This window comes from Pteropus alecto, unplaced genomic scaffold (assembly GCF_000325575.1).
Source record: "Pteropus alecto unplaced genomic scaffold, ASM32557v1 scaffold7, whole genome shotgun sequence".
In the NCBI taxonomy this organism is placed as follows: Eukaryota; Metazoa; Chordata; class Mammalia; order Chiroptera; family Pteropodidae; genus Pteropus; species Pteropus alecto.
Window position 1 is genome coordinate 40218874 of NW_006494614.1, and position 25471 is coordinate 40244344.

The following is a 25471-nucleotide window of genomic DNA, read 5'->3' on the forward strand; positions in this document are numbered from 1 at the left end:
GGCTCCCATAACATCCTAAGACTTTTTCACGCTTGTCCTACTCCACTGCATACAAGTTATGTTAGCTGGGGTAAAGGACCTCACTGCTGCATGCCTCAGGTTCCGTATCTACGAGTTTGGGACAAGACTCCTGTGAGGATGCGATTAGTTAATTTGGAAAAGTGCTAAGAACAGCACTGAACCTGGCAAGTGTTTGGATTCCCGTCTGTTCCTGCCCATTGGGCTGTGGGTGCCTAGGAGGCAGCCTTGATCCTCACTGTGTCACCAGCACCCAGCTCAGGGTCTGGCACACGGTAGGTGCTCAAAAGGGTTTGATAGATCAAGAATGAGACTGCTGTTCATGGTCTCAGGAGCCTGCTGTGTGAGCTCCCTGCCTGAAACACAGCAAATTTCTGCCCACCCGCTGGCTGGCACTCTGCCAACTACCCTCTGCCTTTCGCCTGCTCTTGGCCTAGCAGCTCCTACAGCCCTGGGACTTTGGGGCTCCACATTTTACAAGTCCACAGAGCTGATCCACCCTGGCCTTTATCTCCACTGTATTTGGCTCACTCTCTGCCCACAGTCAACCACCAGGAAACACTGGCTTTCTAAGCTGTGTTCTGCAGGTAGCATCTCTCCCCCCAGGACAGTTTGCTTCCTGCCCCTTACCGGTGTCCAGGGGGCAATCCTTGTCAGGCTTTATGCTGTGTTTGCTGTCCCCACTGTTGGTTGTTACTAGTTGACAGACTGCAGGCCTCTGTGATACCTGTTTCTCCTCCTCTGAGCTCTCTTCTCCCCTCTGGGAGACCCTTGACTCACTTTCTCGCTTTTCTGGGTCTTGCTGGTGGGTGGTGAATGGATGGTGGGAAGGAAGATGCCCCAGGGCCTTAGGGTCACCTGGGCACACTGCTTGATTTTATTGGTAGGAAATAAACCCAGGAGGTAACTTTCCTGGGGTTACACAGAGAGTTAGTGACAGAACCAGGCTTGGGGTCCTGATCTCCTAGCTTCTGCTGCACACATAGTATATACTCAGTGTGTGTGGTGGGAAAAGGGGGTGACCACGTGGTTCTGTGGGCCTCTGTGTGCCTCTGGAGGGTGGGCTAGATCAGTCACAGGAGATTTCTTAGAGATGAGTTTGAGTTGGGTCTTAGAGGATGGATAAGATTTGACTGGAAGGTGGGTAGGCCTTGGACATTCATGAAATGGAAAGGGACAGAAGGGCTGGGGACCAGCTCACTGAGATACTCAGCAGGACCTTTCAGGATCCCTCCCAGGCAAATCCCATACCTTCTCTGAGCCAGTCTTCATCCACACACACAAAAAAAAAGAAAATCATACTTGCTTTGTAGCAACTGTTAATGATCATAGTATTCATTATAATCGATGTTTATTGGGTGCTGACCATGTACTAGGTACTGGGCCAAGTGAACACTTGTCATAAATCATCTCGTGTAATCCTCACAGCAAACTCACGCCTGACCCCAGCAAGCTGAGTAAATGCATTAAAGCATTTAATTCAGTCATTTAGCATAATTCCAGGCACATAATAACCACTTGATAAACTGTAGCAACAATAAAAACAAATGATGATAATAGAATCTGGTCGACCACTGTGGCCCCATGTTCTTGCCTCTTCCCCCTTCAGAGCAGCCCACCGAGTCCCTTTCTGGAAGCAGCTGTCCTGGCACCTGTCCTCCTTCAGGAAGCTTTCGAGGGCCAGTGTGGAATCTGGCTTTCCATGGTCTTTCTTCCCTGAATTTCTGTCCTGTTTGTGTGTGTGGCTCCCAGGGATTCAGAGTGTGGCCCTGTGTCTCTGTCCCTAAGTCTGAGTGGTCCCATAATTTCCTTAGGGCAGGGGGTGGAGGCAGAGGCAGCAGAGGCAGCAGACGCAGGGGAAGGTAGTGGAGTAAGTGGGCGGGGGCAGTGTGAGCACAGCAGGCCTCTCCCCAGAGATCCTCCTTCAGTTTCCCGCCCGGGGTCATGTAGGCAATCTGCACAGGTCCTGCAGACCCACAGAAAAGTGGCTGGACCCCACCTGTGTGTCCAGGGCAGTAGCACCAATCAGATATCTGCCTCAGAGCTTTTCTTTTCATTTTTATTTTAAAGGAAAAAAAAAAACAAAACAAAAAAACAGTGCAAAAACCCATTTTCCAGTGTCAGCCACCCCCCACCCCAGGTCACCCCCCTGGCTCAGGCCTGACTCTTTCTCCCACTCAGTACCCCTTCCCCTCTCATGCAACCCGTAGGGGCTGGAGGCTCCACTTCCCTGGAGTGCCAGATCCCAGGGAGACTTGGGGGGAGGAGAGAACTGGGGGGGCTGCCCTGATTCACCTGCTCCCCCAGGTCTCCAGCCATGGCACCAGGTACCCCTCTTGGCTTTCATTAACCCTTTCCTGACTAGCTACTAGCTTGGGGGGCACTGATCTGGGGGAACTGTGTCCACAGCCTGTTGCCCCGGGCCGGCTCGGGGCTCTCCTCACTGAGGTTGGGGGGCTCCCTCCCTCCCTCCATGGGGTGGGGAAGAGTGGCAAAACCCCCAGGTTTAAATACCTTAATGAAAGCAGGGGATGGGGAGGAAGGGCTTTAGATCTAATAAATTATTAGCGTTTTTTTTTTAGTGTCCGTAGGGGGCAGGTAGGGTGGGGCAGGGCGTGGCCTCCAGGGCCCCTCCCTCCCCTTACTGGTGAATTTCATTCTCTATGAGGCTGTCCTCGCAAGACTGGAAGTCTGTGTCCGTGAGGCCACCAGGCGGCATCAGCAGCTCCTCATCTTGGGACGAGGATGACGGGGGCTCGTCCCCCGAGCTCCCAGGACCCCCATCCCCATCCCCGTCCACCTCTGAGTCCTGCAGCACCTGAGCGATGTATTTCTGAAAGGGTAGAAGAGTGGGGCGTGAGAGTGAGCAGCTGACCCTCCTGGGGAGGGGGTGATAGGGAGTCGCCGGGCCTACAGGGGGAGGGGCGGTATCCTCCGCCCAGGGGAAGCGGGCAGCCCCGGGTGAAGCTAGGTTCCTCCCTGTTCCTGTTCTCCAGTCTGTGGGGTCTGGAACAGACTTCTCCTTCTGGAGGATAATGGGACACCCAGCTTTGGAGCTAAGTCTCGGAGGCCCCTCCCCACCCTTAGCCATGGAGTGGGGCACTCACCGCAGATTTAGGGACAGCAGCAGCAGTGGGGGGCCGTCCATTGCTTCTGGGGTCCACAGCATCTGTCTCCGTGTGCTCAATCTTGAGGAGCCCAGAATGAGTCAGGAAGTGGGGGAAATGCCCTTACCCTCAGCTGCAATTATGACCCCACACCCTTTGGCACACGTTGCCCCTGCCCACAGATCCCAATCATTCCCGTGTCCCCCGCCCCCCTTGCCCCACACCTTGTAGTTGTGGGCACTGAGGTATTTGAAGTGTCCGAAGCAGACGTGGCAGAGACAGATGACAATGGTGATGACCAGGACCACGAATGTGAACATGGACGTGGGGGCTAGGAACCCTGGTATGGGGTGGGGGGACAAAGAATGGGGTTGCTACCTCTCCTCCAGGCTTCCCTCTTAGGGGCCCACCACCCCACTTTGCTACCTTCTGAATGCAGTCCCACACTCCCACGTGCTGCAGCTTTTCCCAGGCCCCTTGTCTGCAGCCCCCAGCCATCATGGACCTCCAGGGGCCTGCTCTGCTTTGACTCTGGAGGGAGTCTCCCCTGCCCCACCCCAGCTCCGAGGGAGGCCCTCACCCGTGCGCATGGTGGAGAAGAAGAGCAGCCAGAAGAGGCAGAGGATTGGCGCGGCTACCACCTGGTTCACAGCCCCGGAGTGGATCTTCTTGTCCAGCTTGGCCGGCAGGTAGGCGTAGTAGAGATTATACCTGTCTACCAGGTGCTTCAGCAGCATGTACATGAGCCCTGGAGGAAGCCACATGGGCTCTGACCTCAAAACCAGTGCCGCCAGACCTCTGTGTGTGTCTGTCACAGGCTGTCTGGTCCTTCCGAGGTCACTGAAGGGCTGGCCCCCATTACCCTGCCCCAACCCCATTCAGGATAGTGGCCTAAGCCCTCAGCAGGACCAGAGAACCTCAGCTTCCTCTGCTTCAACCCCTTGATTCTGCAGCCCCTCACTAGAATAGAAATCTATTCATTTGGGTCAATGAGCGTCCTTTTAAAACCCATACCACTTTTTCTATCCCTGTTTCCAAATAGATGAGTATGAATTAGGTAGTAAGTTCTATTTTCCTGGAGGCTGAGGGAATGAGAGCTTTCTAATGAGGACAAAGAGGTTAGTTTGGAGCCTTCGACAACCAGGGAGAGTGGTTAAGGGGTTGGGATGTTATCAAGGGGAATGTAGAGGCCACTAGTGGGGGTATTCATTGAAGAGAAACTGCTAAATTTTAGAAGAAAGAGGGACTTGCCCAAGTCACCCAGCTCAGTCATAGCAGGGCATCTCCATGAGTAGCAAGGACCCAACCCCACCCTGGAATCCAAAGGTCCTTCTTGTGTTTACAGGGCTGTGTACAAGTGTGCCCATGAATCCTGTGTAGAAGTATGTGTGTGAATACCTTAGTGGGTATGTGATTGTGTCCCAGTATATCCAGTTGAGTGAAAGCACTGGTATTGGCGAGTATGGCCATGTTGGTGTAACTTTGCCCAGGGGTCCAGCACACCAGCTGGGTCCGGCCTGAGCTGGGATGGCTTTTCCCCTCCTCCCCGCAAGGCCGGACCCCAGACTGAGCCAGGAACCGGGCGGGAGGCTCGAGGGGCCGGTCTCCCAGCCGGGGCCCTGTCCACTCGGGGTGGCCTGCCTTACTAGAGTGGAGCAGGTGAGGTCCTGGGTCCCCCCGAGCAGGGCCCAGGTCCCGGCGCGGCGGTGCCTACCGAAGGGCACGATGATGGGGCAGGTGATACTGTAGGTCATGACCACCGTGAAGACGCACATCATCCAGGCGTAGGCTGCGCCAAACTGGAACTCGTAGGCCTGATGCTGGGGGGGAGATGGGCAGGAGGGTGGCTCAGGAAAGGGAGGGACATACTGGAGGGGCACAGGGCAGGCGGGAGGGGAGAGGGAGCCAGGAAAGAAGCCAAGGAGAAAAGGAAGCCCATGACCAGGGTAGTGCAGGGCAAAGCAGATGGAGAGAGGGGCCAAGGCTGAGAAGGTGGTCAGGATGGATAATGATGGGGCATAGAGAGGGGCCTCCGAGGGATCAGGGGCTGGCAGGAGGTGGGCTTGGGAATGGGATGCCCAGAGCCCTTGTGTGGGGTTAGGGCCCAGGGACCCTAGGTGTAGGGACCTGGACCTCCCCCAACTCCCATCACAAATACTAGACTGTCAGAACTGGCCAGGGCCTTCGGTGTTATCTATGTCGATTCATCGCTGCGCATATGGGAAAACTAATGGGAAAGGGCTAGACCAGGGCCACGGAACTGGGCTCCCCAAGTCCCAGTACCCTCGTGCCCCACACCCTAGCACGCTGCCGCTGTTTCTGGTTGGTCCCACCAGAGGGCGCTGTGCGGACCGCTGCGGCCCAGGCGGCCGTACCCGCTTCACGTTGCGCCTCTCGGCGGCGGAGCGCGCCAGGCAGAGCCGGATCATGTACATGAGCAGGCCTGGGATGCGCAGCAGGTCCATGGCGTTGCCGATAAAGGCTGAGGCAATGACGTAGTTCACGAAGAAGGCGCCGTTGTCGGGCAGGAACACGCACCTGCGGGCACCAGGTGCTCCAGCATTGCACCCATGGGGGACCTGGTGGCTACCTGCCCACTGCCAGCATTACAGCGCACCACACCTTCACCCCCAACATGCCTTTTGGACACACTCATGTGTCTCTAGCTCGGCCCTCAAGCACCTGTGCCCTAGTCCCCTCAGAATGTGAGCCCCAGAGGCAGACACGAGAGTGTCAGCAGCCACCTCCAACACTCTCAGTGTTCGTGGAAAACACCTGAGAGTGTGAGCCCAGAGGTACCCTGAGAACTTGTGACCCATAAAGACTCATGGAGAGAGTGCTTGAGACCCCTAAGGCCACCAGTGTGCAGGGTATGACTGCCTGAGGTCTCCATAGATAATCCTGTGAGACCCCCAAGACCCCCAACGGTGTGAGCCCCAGGAATACCTAGAAGGCTCCCTTAGACCTTAACTTAACCCAGAGTTACCCCAGAGTACAAGCCTCAGTCATCTCCGGAACAAAAGCCCAGGACCCTCCCCCAGAGACTTCAGAGGTGGGAGACCTTTGTCAATGCTTGCGACACTCCAAGCGTGATCCCAAGATTACCGCATATGGCCCAGAGGAAGAATCCTAGAGCTTGCACCCACTTGAACAGCCATGGTATGTGCCCACTAAGACACCCTCACAGGGATCCCCAGAGAAAGAAGGTATCCCAGAAAGAACTCATCACACCTATGAATAGGAGCCTGAAACTTCAGAGGTGTTCTCAGAACTTGCGCTCCATAAGCACCCCAAAGTGTGAGCCCCAGAGCCCCCCACAGACACTCAAAAGTGTGGGCTCCAGAGACCCTCAGGGATACTTCTAGGAACTCCCAAGTCACTTCCACAGTATGACCAAGATCCCACTACAGACAGCTCTCCAAATCTCCCGAGTGAAGTTTACCCCAGAATATGCACCCAGAGCCCACATAGAAACCTCCCAAGTGGGGGCCCCAAATACACCTTGAGGGTGACTGTAGAATGCAGAGAGGTTCCCAGAGTGTGAGCTCCAACACAGACCCCAGGAATATCTCCCAGATATATACCTGAGACACACCCTGTGAGTCCTTTGGAATGGTCCTACCACTCTGTGATGTCAGCCCCTCTTTCTCCCCACAGTGGGGGTGGGGAGCTTTGCTGCTCCCTCCCATGGAGAAGGAAGTGTCTGTCAGGCATACCCACCCCCACCATCCAGTCTCATTCCCCAGGGGCCCCGGTCACTCACTCAAACCGAATAGCTGCCTCAGCCAAGAATTTCTTGTCAAAGAGCCAGCGGAAGAAGAGGTCCAGGCTGGAGAGGAGAGGTGTGGTGGGGGGCTGGAATGGGGAGGGAGAGTCCCTGCCAAGAGCCCCTGGGGATGCCCCCCAGACATGGGGCCCTTGGCTTTGGCAGGGGAGGTGGGAGCCTGAACTGCTCCCTCTCCCCATCCTGCTACCCACTCCTCAGCTCCCAGTTCTCATCCCTTCCTCTGAAAACCTACCTGCTCAGTCCCAGCGAGGGCAGGAGCAGCACCATGAAGATGAGGAAGGTGTAGCACTTGTGCATGGTGGTCCTGTTCTCTCCGGAGCTGGGGGAGGGGCACAGGGGCAGAGGTGAGGCGGGCCAGCCCCCATTCTGCCCCCCAGTCAATACAGTATCCTAGGAGGGTCCCCTGAAAAAGGGGGGGCTTCCCGAGGTTAGGATGAGGCATCATCCCTTCCCTGCCAGCTCTGGGACCACCAGGGCAGGGAGTCTGAATGGCAAAGGGCTGCCCAATGGCATGGGTGCCCCTAGGGGGCCAGGGCGGGGTGCTATGTATGTGAAGGTGTCTCACCGTGTCCAGTGAGCTTCAAAGAAGGCAGAGTAGTAGACGATGGTGGGGAGCAGGGCCGAGAAGCACCACAGCAGCAGGGTAGGGAAGAACTGGGTGATGATTGGGTTCTGCAGGGGGCACAGGGGGATGTGTCAGGCAGGGGCAGTCTAGTGGGCTCAGCTTGCTTTGCTTACCTGCCTCCTCCCGCACTGAGCCTGGGCCTCACAGTTCTCAGGGCCCCATGTCATAAGTCCAGAACATGTGAGGGCAAAGGCTGAAGGTGAGGGCCAGGGCCACATGTACAACCCCAGAGTGAATAATATTACTTAGCATTTACTAAGTCCCTACTACGTGCCAAGCACTGATCATGTACTTTACATGTATTTAGCCTCACAACAATATTACCCCATTTTACAGATGAGCAAACTGAGGCAAAAAAAAGTGATTCAATAATTAACCCAGTTAGTAAGCAGTGGGGTGTAGATCTGAACCCAGGCAGTTTAAGTCTTATCTGTTATGCTATTATCACACAGTGATTTTCAATCTTTCTTTGAATTTTGAGGCTCCAAGGAGGTACGCTGTGTACATGGTTAGAGGGGTGAGGGGAGACCAGGTGTACATGGTTAGAGGGGTGAGGGGAGACCAGGCCCCTGCTTTGCTGCCATCTGAGCAGCCTTGCTTTTCCACACTGGGTTTCATGTAACAATCCTTTTGATAAAGGCATCAGACTCTAAGTTTGGAAGACAACGATCAAGTCTGAACCTTCCATTCTTCTGTTGGGGAGAATGAGGGATGTGAAGGAGGGACTTATTCCATGTCACACGGCCAGTTAGGAACTGGGCTCTCTCTGTGGGTGTCTCTCTAGGTGTGTGCACACCCAAAGGTGGCTGCTCCTGTGGGAAGGTGGCAGGGAGCCAAGGGAAGTACACAGAGGGCTTTGCGGCTCATGGTCCTGTGGGCGCTTTCTGGTGGGGCTGGATGGGAAAGGCAGTAGAGGAGCCGGACTAGGTAGAAGGCATTCTGGTTTCCCCCATCCCCAGGAGGGATCTGGGCCAGGACAACCCTTGTGACACAGTCTAGAAGGGTGGGGTGGGGTGTGGCCTCACGTTGAGGTACTCTACGGGCTTGGTGACGTTGAACTTGTCCATGGTGGTGATGATGATGGCCGGGGTGGTGAGGAAGAAGAGGAGGATGAAGAGGACGACGTTGATGACCAGGCAGCGCAGCCACCAGATGAAGCCGCGGATGGAGAGGTGCTCCCTGGGAAGGCAGGGGAGGCAGTCACTTCTGGGACTGGACACCCGATTGGTCCCTGGTGACATCAGGAACTCCCTGCCATCCACCCTACCCACTGAAGCCTGCCCCTGCCATATCCCTTTACTCACCAGTAGATGTTCTGGGGGTCGGGGGCGTAGGACACGGTCCAGTTGGAGATGTGTAGGGACTCACTGCAGGACGAGGAGCGTGGCTCCCCACGGCAAGTGCAGCCCTGGCACTTACACACGTTGAAGTCCTTCAGGATGCTGGGGATAAGAGACACTGTTTACTGCAGCACCAGGCGCTGGGGACCCCACTGTTGATAGCTGGCCATGAACACAGGGACCCAAGAGTCCCAGCGGGTCACTGGGGGACCAGGGCCAGGGTGCCCAGGCCGGGCGGGGGCTCACATGGCGGTGATGGTCTCATTGTGGAAGGTGACAAAGGCCATGCCAAGAGGCTTCTCGTTCACCTTCTCTTTCTCCCGCTTGTAGTCCTCCTTCAGCTTCTGCTCCAGCTTCGTGTAGTACTCGATGGCCTCTACCTACCAGGGAGGGCAAGGCAGGCTCTGGGCTGAGAGCTGGGTTGGTGCCCGCAGCACCAGCCAATACTGACCCAGAACTTCCTACAGGCCAGGTAGTGCTTTAAGCTTCCTGTGTCTCTCACAAGAATCCTATGAGGGAAGTATAATTAGCTCTATCTTACAGATGAGGAAACTGAGGCACAGAGCAGTCAAGTAACTTGCCTAAAGCCACAGAGCCAGTAAATATAGTATAACACTGATTTGGGGTTTGAAAGTTTGGTCACTGTGGGGACAGAGGACAACCCAAAAATGGGAATAGGGCTTAAAGGACTGTAGGAACAGGTAGGGACCTGCTGACAGAGGGGCTGTACCCTGCCCCCAGCCCTGGCTCCAGCCCTGGCTTTGCCTCCTCCATGGTTTGTTTATTTTTGGGTTTTATGTGCAGGCCTATTTGTGTGTGTTCATGGGGTTGTGGTACATGCACAGTGAGGAGCTTCCATTTCTGCTGTGACCTGTCTCCCCAGGATCTTCTAGCCCCTCCATCAGGAGCTCCTGGGCCCTGAGGTCTGAGCCAAGGGTGGGCACGCCCCGCGGCCAGCCCACCTCATACCTGCTCACAGCCTCGAACCACGCAGCAGCAGAGGTGGCCACAGGGCTTGGGGTTGATCATGGTGGAGATATTCTCCTTGCTCTGGAGGTTTGTGAAATACAACTTTCCCCGCTCGGCCTTCTTCCTGTAGGACCCAGGTGCCCAGTCATCCACTGCCTGGCTGGGGCTGAGGCTAGCTGTGAGGATGGGCAGGAAGCCCAGCTCAGGGGTCATCTAGTCAAAGATAGGAGCTATTTTGCTCTTGGGTTTGTTTAGGATACATGGTTCAGACACATTCCCATCCCAGGGTCTCTCTACCCATCTTTTGAGGGCCAGAAATTCTTCCTATAATCTGGCCTCAACTTCTCATACTATAGCTGAAGAAGTGTCTGTCCTCAGATGAGATGAGGACAGTGGGCTCCTCTCCTCTTGCAACCTATTCTAATCTCCAGGTCTTGCTTTCTCCAGAAGTGAATGGTTAGGCATTCTAGGGATTGAATTAAAATCAAACGCCTTGGGAAACACCTGGAAGGGAAGCCAGGCTCCTCTGTGACAACCAAGATGCCCTAATGGGCAGGGGGCTCTCAGGTGTCACCCCCCACCTCCATTTCCCAGCCCCATTACCTCTCTGCATCGAGGAACATAAGACGAGCCACATTGTAACATGGGCGGGCTTCCAGAACCGTGCAGTTGGGGTAGGCCTCCCTGAAACACAGCCCACCATCATTTTCTGCAGGGACTCTGCCCTTCTGCTCCTGACTTTCATGCATGACCCCATCAACTTCAGGACACGCACCCCGCCTCCACCCCAATTCAAGCTCCTTCTTAGTCTACAAAAATGAGAGTTACCGTTGAATAAAATTTTGAAATTCCTCTTCATGCTTATCTGAGTGGGGGGAGTATGTGCAGAGAGGCATGGGGGACTGTGGGAGTATAGTGTAGGGCTGATGACCCAGGATGTGGGTGCACACGGCATGGTGCCAGGCAAGCCATGACTGTGGTCTGATTCTTGTCCAGGGCTGTGGACTTTAAGTTGAGAGAAACTGTTTCTAGTTATGGGTTGTTTCCTTTACCTTGTTCCTAGATCTGGGTATAGTCCCACACTGTACAGTCCACCACGGACTGACTCCAAATAATCCACAGCCCAGTCCACAGAATGACCCCTGCCCCAAGACCAACCAAATATCAATCTTGAACCCTGACTTGAGATTGACCTCTAACCTTGGACAGAGCCAGATCCTTTACCCTGATCCAAACTGACCCATAACCCGGACACAAGACTGATTCTCTAACCCTGACCCCCAATTCACCCCAACCTTGACTTAAGACTGACCAGAGATAGACCTTTCCTGATGCCCAGTACCTGAGGGACACCTGCTAACTCAGTGCAGGAGCACTTCCTTTTTCATTCTGATCATGCACTTGCTCCTTGATCCTAATCCCTAATCTAGACTCAGCCCCGTCTTTAAAAAAATTTTAATGAAGGACCACTAAGTGTTAAAGATGCACAAGATATCATTCTAAAGTAACAAGACAGACTGGACAAACCCATGAGAATTTGGAAACTGAAATCTGAGATGAGGTCCTTGAAATAACACTTTTTTAGGAGACTACAGACCTTTGCCGTGACACTGTTGTTGCTCAAATCATTTTAGGATTCCTCTTTGGAAGGGCCTCACCTCTGTGGCTAGCTGAGCCCTCAATCTCACCTGACTAATCTCTGATTGCTTGGACCCCACCACATAGGCTTCCAGAGTTTGCATACTGGATATTCCCTAACTCTGCTGGGTGAGTCCTCCAATGCAGACAGACTCCAGACCTGGGCCATAAGCCCTGCTCATACTGTCACCAATCCCAAGAGCCCCATGAGGACAAGGCTGCTTTTTGTGCATCATCATATACCCAGGCCTGAGCCAACAGCTTATACACAGTAGGTACTCAATAAACATGTGCTGTATGATCGGGTCAAAGAAATGGCTGTTCCATAATGTTTACCCCACTGATCCCAAAAACTCCAATTAGGACCACAGTCTCCCCGACTCCTGCTTATAGGCTAACCACTAATTTTAACCACAGACTGTTTCCTAAACAAAACCATAGACTGACCCCCTGAAACAGACAACTTGGACTGTGAGCTCCCCACGGACAGCCATCAAGTCTGGTTCTTCTTTGTCTCCTTGGTATGGTGCACATAGGTGTACAACAAATGTATGCTGAATGAATGGATGCTTGACTAGTAGGGTTCACTCCCCCAGGGCATGCAGCTCAAACGTCATCCTGTCAGAATATCCCGGCCCACCTCATCCAAACACCCTTCCTTCACTCCATCCCTCTCCCTGCTTTGTCTGTCTTCTTAGCATCTATCCTTACTTGACACAGTGTCTTGAACTAGTTCATTTGTTTATTGTTGGCCTCAGCCCACTAGAATGTAAGCAGATGAGACATGGGATTTTTTCTTCTGTTTACTGCTATTTCCCTAGCTCCCACTCCAGTGCATCAACATAGTAGGTACTCAATAGATATTTATTATTAAAGGACTGGTCAGTACAAATTGACAGCTGATTCCAACTGGACAGTAATATTAAGATGTCACCTAATTCTAAGCACACTGTCTTTAATCCTGACCCAGACTGCCCACTAATGCTGATCGCAGCTTGAACTTCAGATAGGACCCTAAGTTGTTCTCTAATACTGACCAATTTTGATCTAATTTTGACTGCTGTTCTATAAATTGTATGAGGGCAGGGCCTGTTTCTCATTTATTCATGCCTGGGGAATAGAAAGTGACTAATAAATGTTGAATGAATAAATATCCATCCACTAATACTGATCACAAGCCAGTCATTTTCCTATAACACAGGAGTCTGGAATCTGATCCTGACCAGACACTCTCAATGTTGTCCTGATCCAGAACAAAGCCTGACCTCTGATCCAGGCCAACTTACAGTAGATTTAGACCTCAGAAAATCCTGATCCTGACCAGAGGCCGAGCCCTGATCCAGAACACCAATGTCCCTTATCAAGACCATTGGCCAACTCCTTCTTTTGACACAGAATGACCTCAGACCAATCTCTGATCAGACCCTCCACTGGCCCCTAAAGGTGACCTCCGTACTGTGAACTCCCTGAGAGTTCGATGATCTTTAATTTGCCTTTATAGTTCCAAGATCCACCATAGTTAACTTATGCCTAATAGCATTTGAGAAAGTCTGCTGAGTGGACAGATGAATGTCACCTGACTAATCTCTGATCGCTTGGACCCCACCACATAGGCTTCCAGAGTTTGCATACTGGATATTCCCTAACTCTGCTGGGTGAGCAGAGGGAGCGGGGTATGTGGTACAGATCCTAGAATGTATGCTAGGATCCCTCATCCCAGCCACCTGGCACTCTGGAGATGTATATTCCCCTCCCCACTAAGACAGACTTCCAGAGTTGGAAAGAAACTCAGAACACACAGCCCAGGTTCTCCTCGGCTCCTTAATGATCCATTGAAAGCCATGGAGCTTCTCCCTGACAGTCTGCACACAAATTCCAGAATGTCACATATAATTTCGAAGAAGCTACTCACCATGGACCCTGGGGCAACAACCTTTGACCCAGTTCAAGCTGGAGAAGAGGGAGCGGGGTATGTGGTACAGACTGGACTCACTTTTTAGGAATCTGTTCTCAAGTATTTCTCTTGTGTTCTTAGAGGGACCTGTCACCCAGCCCAAACGCTAGACCATCCTGGACTCAGAATTCTTTCGTCTAACCTTCACTTCCATTGCAGCCCAGACCTCCAAGTGAGAGGTGTGTGAAGAGGATCTTGGGAGTTGAAAGGCAAAGAAGGGTCTGCAGGGCCCGGGGTTGGGGATAGGAGTGGCTACTCACTCAAAATGCTTCTTGATCTTTTCTGACTCTGCGTATTTGGAGATTCCATTGATGAAGAGTGTTCGCTTCACCTGGGGAGAGAGGCAGGTGAGAGGGGCACGAGGATGCAGGGAAGGGGTGGGGAATGGGCGAGCAGAGAGGAGCAGATGAGGTAGAAGGAGACTTAGGGATAAGCTGGGTCCCAGAGAATTGCTAATAGGAATCAGGCAGTGAGCCTAATGAAAGACCCATCTGGCCCCTTGCTCCTTGAGGGGTCTGAGGTGGGGGGAGGAGACTAGGGTACTAGTCTCTGATCCTCAGGCAATGAGGACCCAGGACAGTGGTTGCCATGGAGTGGGTCTTTACTACTAGTTTAGAAAATAAATGTAGAAGGGGAAGGAATTTCACTATCATATCCATCAACCACTATTTGCTGAGTGCCAGGCACAGCACGAGGTGCTTTCCACGCTCCGCCTCACTTCACCTTCTCACCAACCATGGGAGCGGTACTGCTATTATCTCATTTGACAGACAAGGACACCGAGGCTTGGGGAGGTAATTGACTCCTGAGCTGCTGAGTCAGGATTCAAACCCAGCTGGACTAACCCTGGGGCCAACACTCTTTACGGCTGAGGCAAGAAAGGCCTGGAGGGAAGGGAAGAGGCTGGGGATAGGACAGACCTGGGCTCTGCTACACTCACCAGGTCGTCCTCCTTGTAGCGCATCTTGGAGGTGTGTCTACGCATGCTATAGACGGTGAGCAGCAGGTACAGGAAGGCGAAGGAGGTGTGCAGCCATAGCAGGTTGTTCCTGGGCAGAGCAGAGGATATGGAGGCTACCAGGGCTAGGAAAACACTCAAGACACCCCCACACCCAATCTCTTAGTGCTAATTAAACCTTGATCCAGGGCCTCTACTGCCACCTGTCTTCTGGCTCTGACACCCCACAGGGCAGGCCCCACACTCCACATCCTCTCGACCCACCCTCGGGCCACAGTCTGGTACCAGGCCATATAGCGGATGAGTGGCTGGCGAGCAAGCAAAGCTTCATTTGTATTTGCAGTCACTCCCCAGCGCTACTCTCACCACCTTAGCCCCACCTCAGGTCATTAGATTCTTACTGCACCGGTCCCTGGTGCCAAAATGGTTGGGGACTTCTGCTCTAGACCCTAACCCTGTTCTATTTCAACTGAAATGTCTCGAGATCATCTCTTCATGCCCTACCTGCTGGCTACACTACCCTCCACCTGCCCCAGTCTGGCCTGCCCGAGGCTGCACCCTTCTCTCATCTGATCATTCCTGGTGATCCACAGCAGGGATCTACCTCCTTTGTCTCCATCCCAAGCCCTCATGACCACATGGCCATCTCTGCAGCCTCAGCCACCTGTCCCCTTTCCTCTACTCCTCATCAGGGCCTGGACTCTAGCACAGACCCTGGACTCACTGACCAGGTTCCCAAACTTACCCTGATTTCAAGTTGGCGATGGTGGTTCTCCCGAAGCTGTACGCATTGTTCTCTGGGGGGTGGGAAAAGGGAGAAGACAGTGGTGGGGTCAGGGCCTGTCCCCTCCTGCCCCCTTGTCCACCCCACCTATCCTGGCCCTCACTGACCCAGCAGGTCCCCTGAGAAGTTGACAGGCAGCACAATGCCTACGGAGAGGACACCCACGACAACCAGCAGCCCGATGATGTGCCGCTGGAAGGACAGGTAGTGCACGGCGTCACCCCCACACTTGTCCCGGATCTCATCATCTCTGTGGTGTGGCAGGAGAGAGGAATTAAGTGAAGACCACAGTAACAGAGGGGCCATGACTTGCCTGTCCTTGCCCACCCCCACCCACATCCACCCTAGCCCTTGCCGATCTGGCAGCAGTGTGGGGTTGAAATGAGGTCTCTGGATCCCCTATTTTCTGGGAAGAGAGAGGGAAGAGAGGGAGAGAAAAGGGGAAGGAGAAAAAGAAGGATGCAGGGAGAAAGGGAGGAAAAGGGGAAGAATAGAGAAGGAGAGGAATAACAGAGAGGAACAGGAAGGAAGTTAGGAAGGAGGGAGGGAGGAATAAGAGAAGGGAGACTGCAGAGAGAGAAGACAAATGTAGAGAGAAAAGAGAAAGAAGAAAAAGGTGGGCAAAGGGAAGATGAGGCAAGAGGAGGAGGAATGGTGACAGGAAGAGTCAGAAGCAGGAGACTGGATGGGGACTAGAAGACAGGGGTTCAGGCAGCAATGGCACCTTATGGGTGCTGCTGCAGCACAGTACACGATACACTTGGCGGGGGGATTTGGGGGGGCCAGTGGCAGTGGTGGTGCTGACCTGTCCGGCTTCCTGCCTCTCTCAGTGCTCACTGCCTGCCTGCCGCACTGTGGCCCGATCTCCTGACTTCTGCCTGCTGGATACTGGCTCCTGCCTGCTGCTGGCTGGCTGCTCCTAGCCTGCCTGCTGCCCCCACCTGCTGGCTGCATGGAGGCTCTGAGGTGGGGGCTCCAGCCCCTGCTCTCACAGGGTGGCAGGGGCAGGGAGAGTTGTGAGAAGAGTGGGCCCTCCAGGCAGGGGGCACACAGGAGACCGTCGGGGAGTAAAGCGAGGCCAGCTCAGAGGACGGCAGAGGCCAGAGCCCCAGGACCTGGGCTCCTGGAGTAGGGAGGAGAGTGTTGGGCTGGCTAGGAGCGCTAGGGCCCTCAAAGCTGCTGGCCTCAGCTTTTGTGGGGAGATGACGGGTTCTGAAGTTTCTCTGTTTCTTCCTTTCTTTAGGACCTGAAGACCATTCACTTACTTTATCCTGAAGATGGCTGTCAGCCAGGAACAGAAACCCTGGGGGGACAGAGAGCTATCAGCTGGAGCCCCCAGCTCACCACCCTGAACCTCCCTTCCCCTCAAGTCCCACCCACCCAATTCTTATAATCACCCCGGGTTTGGCTCACCCTGGTGCAGCTTCCACAATCCCCTAAAAAAACTAACTCACCCCAGAGAGGGGGAAAGGGAAGGTGCCAGCCCTCGAAGAAGAAAAGAACCAAGGCCAAAGTGGCTTATCTGTGTGCTCTCGTGCCCAGAGCTACAGATCTCCACAAATACCCAACAGGGCAGGAGAACCAGAGGTCCTGCAGTTGTGTGTCCCAGGATGGAGATGGGTGGGATTCAGGGTTCTAGGAAGAGGAGTGGGGACCTCCAGACCTGTAGCTAATAAGAAGAGTTTGCAACATGGCTGCCAAAAGCAGAGGGGCGGGCCACACTGCCTGAGTTTCTCTCACTTATCTTCTAGTATACCCCAGAGAGACCAAACCCCTGGGTCGCTATGAGCTGCAACCTCTGACCCACAAGCCTTCAGACCCGTCTTCAGACAGAGACCCCACTCAGAGCAGGGTGGGGATATGCTGGGGAGGGCTAGGCAGGGAGAACCCTCATGACCTCCCTACCAGGAGAAGGTCCAGGCTCAACACAAGCTGGGGGAGAGAGGTGCCTTCCAGCCAAGATGTGGGACAATACTACCTGTTGTCAATATCACCTGAGTCTGAGGACCACCTGGACACCTCTGGGTGCTAGGGGTGATAACTTTGCTTAGCCACTTACCAGTATGAATCCAACTCAGGAAGCTGATAGGCTTCTTCTGCTACAGCTGCTACAGGAGCTACCACCCTTGAGAGCCCGAGCCTAAGCTGGACTGACTAGGGCCATCCTAGGGCTTGAGGATTAGAGTTCCAACTAGGAATCTCACCCTGGCAGAATGACAGGGGGCCAAGCGGGGAACACCAGAGTGTTGGTTCTGATGGGAAAGGGGTCTGGGGACTGCTGTGAATCACCGGAAACAAGCCTTGTCCATAGGGGTCACTGTCACTCAGCTCTAATTCACAAGCTGGTCAACTTGCTCTACCTGCCCAGCAAGGGGCTGCCAACTTGCAACCTCTGAACAACACAATGGATTCTGTATATTTTGCTAGGTGGCATGGAAGGCTCGTTATTACTGCTAAGACCATGTCTAAGGAAAAACGGGTCTTTAGAATTAATCAACAGAGGCAGGCGCAGAACCATACTGTGGAACGAAGTTTGAAATCATGGATGTTAGACTAGTGCTGGTTTGGAGGCTGACATGGAGGACAGAGCCAGAGGTTCTGGGTATGGGTGGTCACCCTGTGGTTCTTAGACAAGCACTGCCCTTGCTGAGGAGAAGGCCACACTCCATGGGTACCTGACTCCAACTCCCTGGAAGTTAGAGGCTGCTGAGTTCATCTGCTCTAGAGGAGGGGTGGGGTGGCTAAGAAGTCTGGGGAGGGCACTCACATTGTCTCTTTGGTCAAAGTCGACGGAGCTGGAGACAGATGTGAGACGCTCATACCGGTCATGACTGTCTCCGTGCATAGCTGAGGCCACACTGGGGGTGGGGAGATGAGAGATGAGAGAGCCTGGTGAGTCAGAGTCCCTGGGGAGTGGGGGTGAAATGGATGGGCTCCCTCTCCAGAGTTCCAGAGGTAGACAAGGCACAGAAAGCGCAGCGGCTGAAGCTGAGAGGAATGACTGCCCTCTCCCTGCCTTCCTTAAATCTGCCTCTTGCCTTCAGGGGAATCTGGGGGCACAGACCCAGGTGCTGGCGGAGGGAAGAGGTTGTCTTCATCATCGCCCCTGGAGGTTGAAGTAAGAATGTGAACGGGCCCTGCAGTTCCAGAGCCGACCAGCAGGGGGGAAAGGGGCAACCCAGCCAATATCATGCACAGGGCAATAGGGAGGTGAAAAAAAGGATGGACTAGAAGAGCCCCAGAGAGTGGGGGTAAGGAGGGCTGGGAGGTGTCTCCCAGGTGGGCCCCTACCAGCCCTTTTCCCTGACCCCAGCAGCTGCCGCAGCTCCGACACCAGTCCTATAGACAGAGACCGTGATGTGACACAAAGGGCCAGACTTGGGGCTCCTTGGGCAGCCCCCCTCCCAGGCCTCCTGAAAAAGTGAGCAGAGAACCCTGGAATAAGAAGAACTAGCTGTTAGGGAACAGGAAGCCACTGGTGACACCCAACCTTGTCTCTGCGACCAACAGGGTGAGTGTGCTGTGAGTTTCAGGGAGGACGGCCCCTCCACTCCAGCCAACCAGGGCCATGAAGGCCAGGTGCACGGGGAGAGACTTTTCCCAGGCAGAGAGCCAGAGGGAGAGATGTGGGGGGAGGGGGGGAGGTCAGGTAGAGACAAGTTGGGGAGCCCCTGCTCTGCAAAGCACACCGCCTGCGTTAATCCGAAACATGAGCCTGCAGAGGAGAAAACTGCAAAGAGAAACCAGCAATTTGGCAGGAAGAGAAGAGAAGCATGAGAGATGAAGAAAGGGGAAAGCTGGTTCAGTGGGGATGAGGGGGCTGGTGCCCCACATACTATTCCTGTTCCACTCGGTCCCTCTCCTGCCGCCGAAGCCTGGGGACAGAGAACAGATAAAGTTAGCAGGGGTGGGGGAGGGTCCCTGGAGACTGGAAAGGGACAAAGGCCCAACTGCGGGCCCTCATACCCTCCATGCCTGCTCTGGGACTGGTCTCTCTTCGTCCCCCAACAGAGAGGGATGAGAGAGGGCTGGCTCTTTCCTACCCCTGAGGAGTGTGGAAGAAGGTGCGTGCATGTGTGTATGTGTATGTGTGTGTATAGGGGTGGGGAAGAGTCCCAAAGCTTTACCTGTCTGCATCTGTCACCAAAGCCAGCCGCCCATAGTCCCAGGCCACCTTCCGGAGGATGGAGAACAGGAACAGCAATGCCTGAGGGAAGAGGGAGTGGTTGGCAGGTGGAGAGACCACCTACCCACATGACTAGCCAGGAGGGCAGGGGCAAAGGGGCCTGAATCTTGTCTTAGAAGGGGAAGGCCTCAGGGACATGGTGGGTCTGCTGGTTAGAAGTCACACCTTGGGCACCGTAGAAGGGGAAGGCCCTTGCTTGGGTGAATGGTCAGAGGCTAGGCTTGGGCTGGGTGATGGGGATCCCATCAGCAGTTAAGCCTGTGGAGTCAGGGTCAGGTGAGAGTGGTTAGAGCTGCAGGTGTTGGCCAGCTACATACAGAGTGTGGGTGCCAAGGGTGGGGGTGGCGCATGGGCACTCACAAGGAAGCACATGAAGTCGAGAGCCAACACGGTGGGGACGCCCCCAAAGGGCAGGCCCTGAAGGACAGTGCTGCGGATGCGAGCACTGTAGCAGTAGTCCTTGGGGTTGCTGTTGTTGAGGGCCGTGGTGCCCAGTGTGGCCAGCAGGAAGGGCAGCATGGCTGCTACTGCCGCATGGTCCTCCTGGGTAGAGGGCAGATCAGTCAGCTAGGCTCAGCCCCTATACTTGTTATGGCTCCAGCAAGGTGGGTGTGGGGAAGGGGCAGTGAGGGCAGATCACTGGGCTGCTTGGGTGGGTGAAAGTTCTGGCTTCCAGAGATAAGAGCCTAGGAAGGGGAGGGTTGAGTCATATGGAGTTACCTTCGCTGGCTCTTGGGCTGTGACCTCACCCTAGGTCTGGGGAACTTGGCCCAGATCTGGACTGGGGAGACTGGTTTTGCTAATTTGGAAGTTGTCTGTGAGTCTCTAACATCTATCTCCCACCACCTCCATACATAAGCAAACTCTCCAAAATGCTATCTCTGTCTCTGTCTCTCCCTGTCTAAGGCAAGGGGCAGAACCCGGCCTGAGAGAAGATGGGGAGGGAGGGGTCCTAGATCTGAGGATCTAAGGCTAAGAGGAGAGGTTTCTAGGTCAAGGGAGGAGGGGTCAGGGACCAGCTACCTCACCCTCATCTTCTTTTTCTACCCCACTAGAAAAATGGCATATTTCCATTTGCTTAGTTTTCAACTCTGTTAATCACCTTCCCAATACACCTGGCTTCAAGATAAGACTTCAGAGCTGCCCCCTCTGTTCCCAGAGTAGGGGTCTGAGCATAGGGTCAGAGTGGGAAGCCAGTTAAAAAGGACTTCTGGATTTGCATTATTTGCCTAACCCATCACTCCTGCTTACTTTCATTCCTTTTCCCCCGCCAAAGCAGCAGCTACATCTCTCTCCAATTATCTCTGCATGGGAGTCACCTGAGATGTGTGAGGACTACAACTCCCAGAGTGTCCTGCCCCTGCCTCCAGAGCAGGGCAGGATGGGAACGCCGTGCCTCCAGCGAGCATTTCCATTGGCAAAAGAAAGGAGAGTGGGCGGGGGCCTCTTAGCCCGCCCAAGCCCCCTGAGCCCGGGTACCGGCTTCCAGCTACTGCCAGGCTGTCCAGCCCTCGATAGTCCAGTGATCCAGGTGGATGGGGTGGGGAGGAGGAGGGAGCGGGCAGGCAGCCCTTTTGCCTGGGTTCTGGAAGTGCCTGGGGACGGGGCTAAGCACGGCTCTGGGAAGGCTCCCAGGGCGGAGAAGTGTGGCCGTGGCATCATCGCCCCACCCCCATCCTGCTGGAGGGCCCCTGGGAGCCCCTTCTGCTGACAACACTGAAGCGCTGCCTTTGGGGGGGGGTCCCCAGGGAAGAAAGGAAACCAGACAAAGAGAACAACAAACCCAGAATCGATGACTGCAACTCTGGAAGCCAGTGTCCTCCAGCCCCCTGGGGTGACTCAGAGGGTTTCTCCTGCCCACCAATCCCTGGTCCTCCCGCCCCCTCCCTAACATTTCAACTGGCAAGAGGCACCAGCTCTCAGGTCGAGGGCGTTGTTTATATGTTTCACTTGGTCCCAGGTAGTCTCTGGAAAGCCTGTGTTAGGAAGACTAGAGGAGTTACTGCCCTGTGTCCTATGCTTCCCTCTTCCTTTCTAGCTCAAGTTGCCTTAAAAAACAAAAAACAAACAAACAAAAACCCCACACCCCACCAATTTAGTAATTGTAGCAGTGCCCACTGTTTCAAGAATAATACATACATGATTTCATTTAATCCTCAATGATCCTGAATTGGACGCCATTGTCATTTTAAGATGAGGGCACAGGGGCTGAGAGGTTAAGCAGCTTTCTCAGTCACACTGCTAATAAAATAGACCTGGGATTCAAACCTAGGACAACTTTCTTCTAAGCTAAGAACACTTTTCAGGGCACCACAATGCTTTTTCTGATGTGCCTAGAACAGGACTCCTAAGACCACGGAAGCTTCATATGTGCTCATTAAATGTTTTCTGGCTAGAGAACACCAGAGCACTGTGGACATACATGTTTTTAGGTATGTAAATACATGTTGATGTGTGTATTTGCATGTGTGTATGTGGTGGGGAAGCTAAGTGATTGCATAGCAGTCCATGGATAGGAAGTGAGTTGTCGGTATCTAAATGGGGATGCATATGTGGGTTTATCTGGGAGCCTGCGTATGTAAACATAAGGTACTCAGAACCCTGGGCCACCAGAGGACGTTAAAGGTAGCTATAGGTTTCTTGGGTTTGTGGTAGTTGGAAGGCCTCTACATTAGTCTCCCCTCCCCGCATCTTAACTCCCAACTCCAATGCACTCCAGAAATTAAGACAGCGTATTCCCACTCCTTGCCTGTTTCCTTCTCCAATTCCAAGGTACCACCAGCCCACAATGTAATGGGTACAAACCCCTGGAGCACCATTCCCCTTCTCATCTCTATTTGGAAGTTAGGTGAGACATTCTGGGGGCTTCGACATTAAGGGGATCCAGTAGGGTGAGTGAGGGTCCAGATAGATGCTTAGTAACTGAAATCATCATGTCCACCTGCTATATGCCTTTTTATAGTCATAAAGCCCTCTCCCCTCCACAACTGCATTGATCTTTCCACCTACATCATAAGCAAGGCAGCCCTGATTAGATCATTTAGATCATTATCCCCGTTTTCAGTGACCCACGGAGAAGAAGCAACTCGAATGAGGTCACAGGTCAGGTAAAGGGTGGAGCCAGGGCTGGTGGCTCTGCTTGCTGACCGGGTTACTCCAAGCTCTTAATTGTGGGGGCGGGGGTGCTGGGCTGAGTTTCATGAAGGGCAGCTGCTTTCAAAGCCCTCACTGAGCAGCTGTGAGGGAAGAGAATAAGGGAGTTTTTTGGGGGGTTGGTAAGAGGGGGGATAGTTCCTCCATTCCACTGGGATTGCCTGAGCCAGCTATATCTCGAAATTTCTCTAGTCTGACACTGAGGCTTTTAGCTAGAATTATGTAGAGACTGATGGAAGATTTTATTTCTAGCTAACTGAAGGTGTCATTTTACCATTAAGAAGTGTGTGCATGGTAGGGGTGGGGAGTTATAAATTACAAGTTTTTTCTTACAGAGTTATTTGGGAAGATTTAATTTAGGTCTTGGGATCACAGGAAGGCAGTGTGGTCTGATGGGAGGAGATGAAGATGGAGGCTAGCTCTGTTACTATGTAACCCAGGACTCAGTCTTCCAATCTGTAACAGATATTAATATCCTCACTCTACCTCTACCAACTTCAGAAGGATAGGCAAAACTGTATCCACAGATGAGGATAATAGTAGTAGGAAAAGAATGCATTTATCAATATTTAACTCTTACTCTGTGCCAGGGACTGTTCTAAACACTTTACAAATATTAACTCATTTATTCCCCATCACAACCCTAGGAAGACACTGAGATACTGAGAGGGTACATAACTTACGCAATGTCACACAGCCAGTCTGTGGTAGATCTGGATATGGACCCAGGCAGCCTGGTTAGAGCCTATGCTCTTAACCCCTGTACTTTGCTGCCTGGGCCAACAGAGGAGCCACTTCCACCAGGGAGTTGGGGGCTGCCAGCTACCACTCTTGAGAAATGCCACACCCTATTATTTGTCTTCCCTCTTGCAAACTTGTAGCCCCCAGACCTTGGGTTTGTGACTTTAGGTTCTAAGGCAGGCAACAGAGTCTGGTGGTTAAGAGCACAGGCTCTAAGATGAGACAGATCTGGCTTCTGACCTGGGCAAATTACTTCACTATCCTGGGCTAATAATTCAATCATGTGGTTGATTCGAGGATTAAACAAGATGACTTATGTAAAGCTCTTAATACAGTTAAAGGCAAATAATGGGTTCTAAAAAATTAGCTACTGTTATTAATAAAGTGTGGAATAAAAGGGGTTGGTTTAGTGGAGGAAAACCGGTAAAAATCAAAATAAAACAGAATTTGATATGACAGAGCTCCTCAGTCAGGATGGGCTTCTTTAGACCTAAGGGCTTATACTGCGTTTGGGACTCTGCCGCTGAGAGGCAGGGAATGTTCCTAAACCCTTCAAACATACCTGATCCCTCTGTAGCAGGCTGAGAGGTGGGGGTATGGGAGGGTGATGCTATACCAGGATGGGTTAGAAGTTCAGAGAAGAGCACCTGTTATTGATCAACTACCAGGCAGGGTGCCAGGCTCTACCTGTATTGTCTAGTTTTATCCCCATGATAAATCTTGAAAGGAAGTGATAGTAAACACATTTTTTAATTGAAACTGAGGTTCAGAGAGGTTAGGTAACTTGTCAAGGTCACATAGCTAAAGAATTGCAGAGCTGAAATTTGAACCGAGGTCTTCAAGATTGTTATAATTGGTGGGAACTTGTAGGATGTCCAAAAGGGGGTTCTTAGCTACCCACCACCTGCCTCTGCCTTGCCACATCCCCATCCATCCACCCATGGGCCAAGACTGAGCTGGGCGAGCCAACAGCAGGCCTCGGCATGTGCCACTTGGGGCATGCTAGGGCTTGGACCCTCTGGTGCCCTGGAAGACCATCATGCTGTGAGCACAGGCCCTGGAAGCCTGGCAGACACTCCTACCTACTCCCCTCCTCACATTTGTCTGGGAGGCAGGGTTGTTGGCCTCTCCTCAGAAGGGGTTGGACACAACCTCATCCTTCCTAGGCTGCTGTAGAAGCTAGAGAGTGAAGCTAGAGAGTGGTACTGGGTAGAGAACCCCTGCGGAAGTGGAGTGCCGAGCTGCCAGACCTCCACCCAGGGGATCCAGGCAGGTGGCAGCACAGAGCCCCAAGGGCAGCTGGCCCCTCTGACCTCTCCTTTCCACTTCTCAAACGCCCTTCTCTTCTGGGGAACAAGGCGCCAAAGCTTTGGGACTGTCCTCTCTAGGTGATGAAGAAGGCCAGGAGGGACAAAACCCGCCTCCTCCCCCCCAAAAGGGCCTTGCCCCACTGCCGATTCTCCGCTGAATCCTTTCCCCACCGCACCCTCCAACGCAGGCCCGGGCGTCTCATGAATGAACTGCACTGTATGGGGCGCAAGGAGAGGACACACTCCCGGAGCCAGCCGCCTCCCCAGCCCGCCGACCAGTCCCTAGATCCGCTGGGGGCAGCGGCCAGCCTCGTGCCAGCACCCACGAAACCTGCCCTTGCCCGAGCTCGAACCCCTGTCCTGGGCCAGCTCCGGGAGCAGGAGAAAACATAAAAGAGACCGAAGCCATCGGACTTGGCGACCCTGAAATCTAAAACTCAGGGGCGGGGGCGGCAGGTTACCCACAGCGACAACGGGCTGATGGGGTGCAGCTGGAACCCCGGAGAGGACGCGCACCTGGACCAGACAGGTGGGAGAAGAGTGGCTCTAGGGGGCCGGGGGCAGGGGTCCCACCCCTCGGGATGTCCAGAGGGGTGGGGACAGAGGGCGGTGCACATTTGGACCCCCCGCAGAGGTCAGAGGACTCACATTTGGCTCAGGATGGTTCGGGGTTGGGAGCAGCGCGCGACACCACTGGGTCCCGCGGGCCCGGGCACCTCTGGGTCCCGCAGGAGGTTGAAGGGAGAGGACGCGCAGCTGAGTCCGGGGTTTTTCTTTGGGTGGTGGTGAGATCCTCAAAGAAAAGAGAGGAGGCTGGGGAAGGGTCGCGTACTCACCCCCAGGCGCAGACTCGGCTCCAGCTCGGAGCCCCGGGTTGGGGCGGGGCGGGGCTGGGGGAGGG

General features: G+C 53.7%; 1 protein-coding gene across 7 annotated transcripts in view; it reads right to left on the reverse strand.

Annotated features, from left to right (window-relative positions):
• Nucleotides 1-2056: 2056 nt before the first annotated feature.
• Nucleotides 2057-25471, reverse strand: part of TMEM63B (transmembrane protein 63B) — a 24653-nt gene continuing 1238 nt past the window's right edge. Inside the window, exons 2-25 of one of the 7 annotated variants that reach the window (XM_006926500.3) lie at nucleotides 25219-25363; nucleotides 19727-19909; nucleotides 19308-19387; nucleotides 19017-19055; nucleotides 17948-18038; nucleotides 16446-16483; nucleotides 15288-15430; nucleotides 15142-15193; nucleotides 14379-14487; nucleotides 13699-13769; nucleotides 10450-10530; nucleotides 9847-9970; nucleotides 9124-9257; nucleotides 8842-8979; nucleotides 8563-8716; nucleotides 7478-7584; nucleotides 7145-7231; nucleotides 6889-6954; nucleotides 5501-5663; nucleotides 4840-4945; nucleotides 3706-3873; nucleotides 3350-3465; nucleotides 3126-3206; nucleotides 2057-2851 (exon numbers count right to left, since the gene is read on the reverse strand). In XM_006926500.3, coding sequence (XP_006926562.1) covers nucleotides 2660-2851; nucleotides 3126-3206; nucleotides 3350-3465; nucleotides 3706-3873; nucleotides 4840-4945; nucleotides 5501-5663; nucleotides 6889-6954; nucleotides 7145-7231; nucleotides 7478-7584; nucleotides 8563-8716; nucleotides 8842-8979; nucleotides 9124-9257; nucleotides 9847-9970; nucleotides 10450-10530; nucleotides 13699-13769; nucleotides 14379-14487; nucleotides 15142-15193; nucleotides 15288-15430; nucleotides 16446-16483; nucleotides 17948-18038; nucleotides 19017-19055; nucleotides 19308-19387; nucleotides 19727-19885 — 2499 coding nt within the window. In that variant the 5' untranslated portion in view covers nucleotides 19886-19909; nucleotides 25219-25363 and the 3' untranslated portion in view covers nucleotides 2057-2659. The other 6 variants (XM_006926498.2, XM_015600416.1, XM_015600417.2 and 3 more) reach the window with 6 other exon arrangements.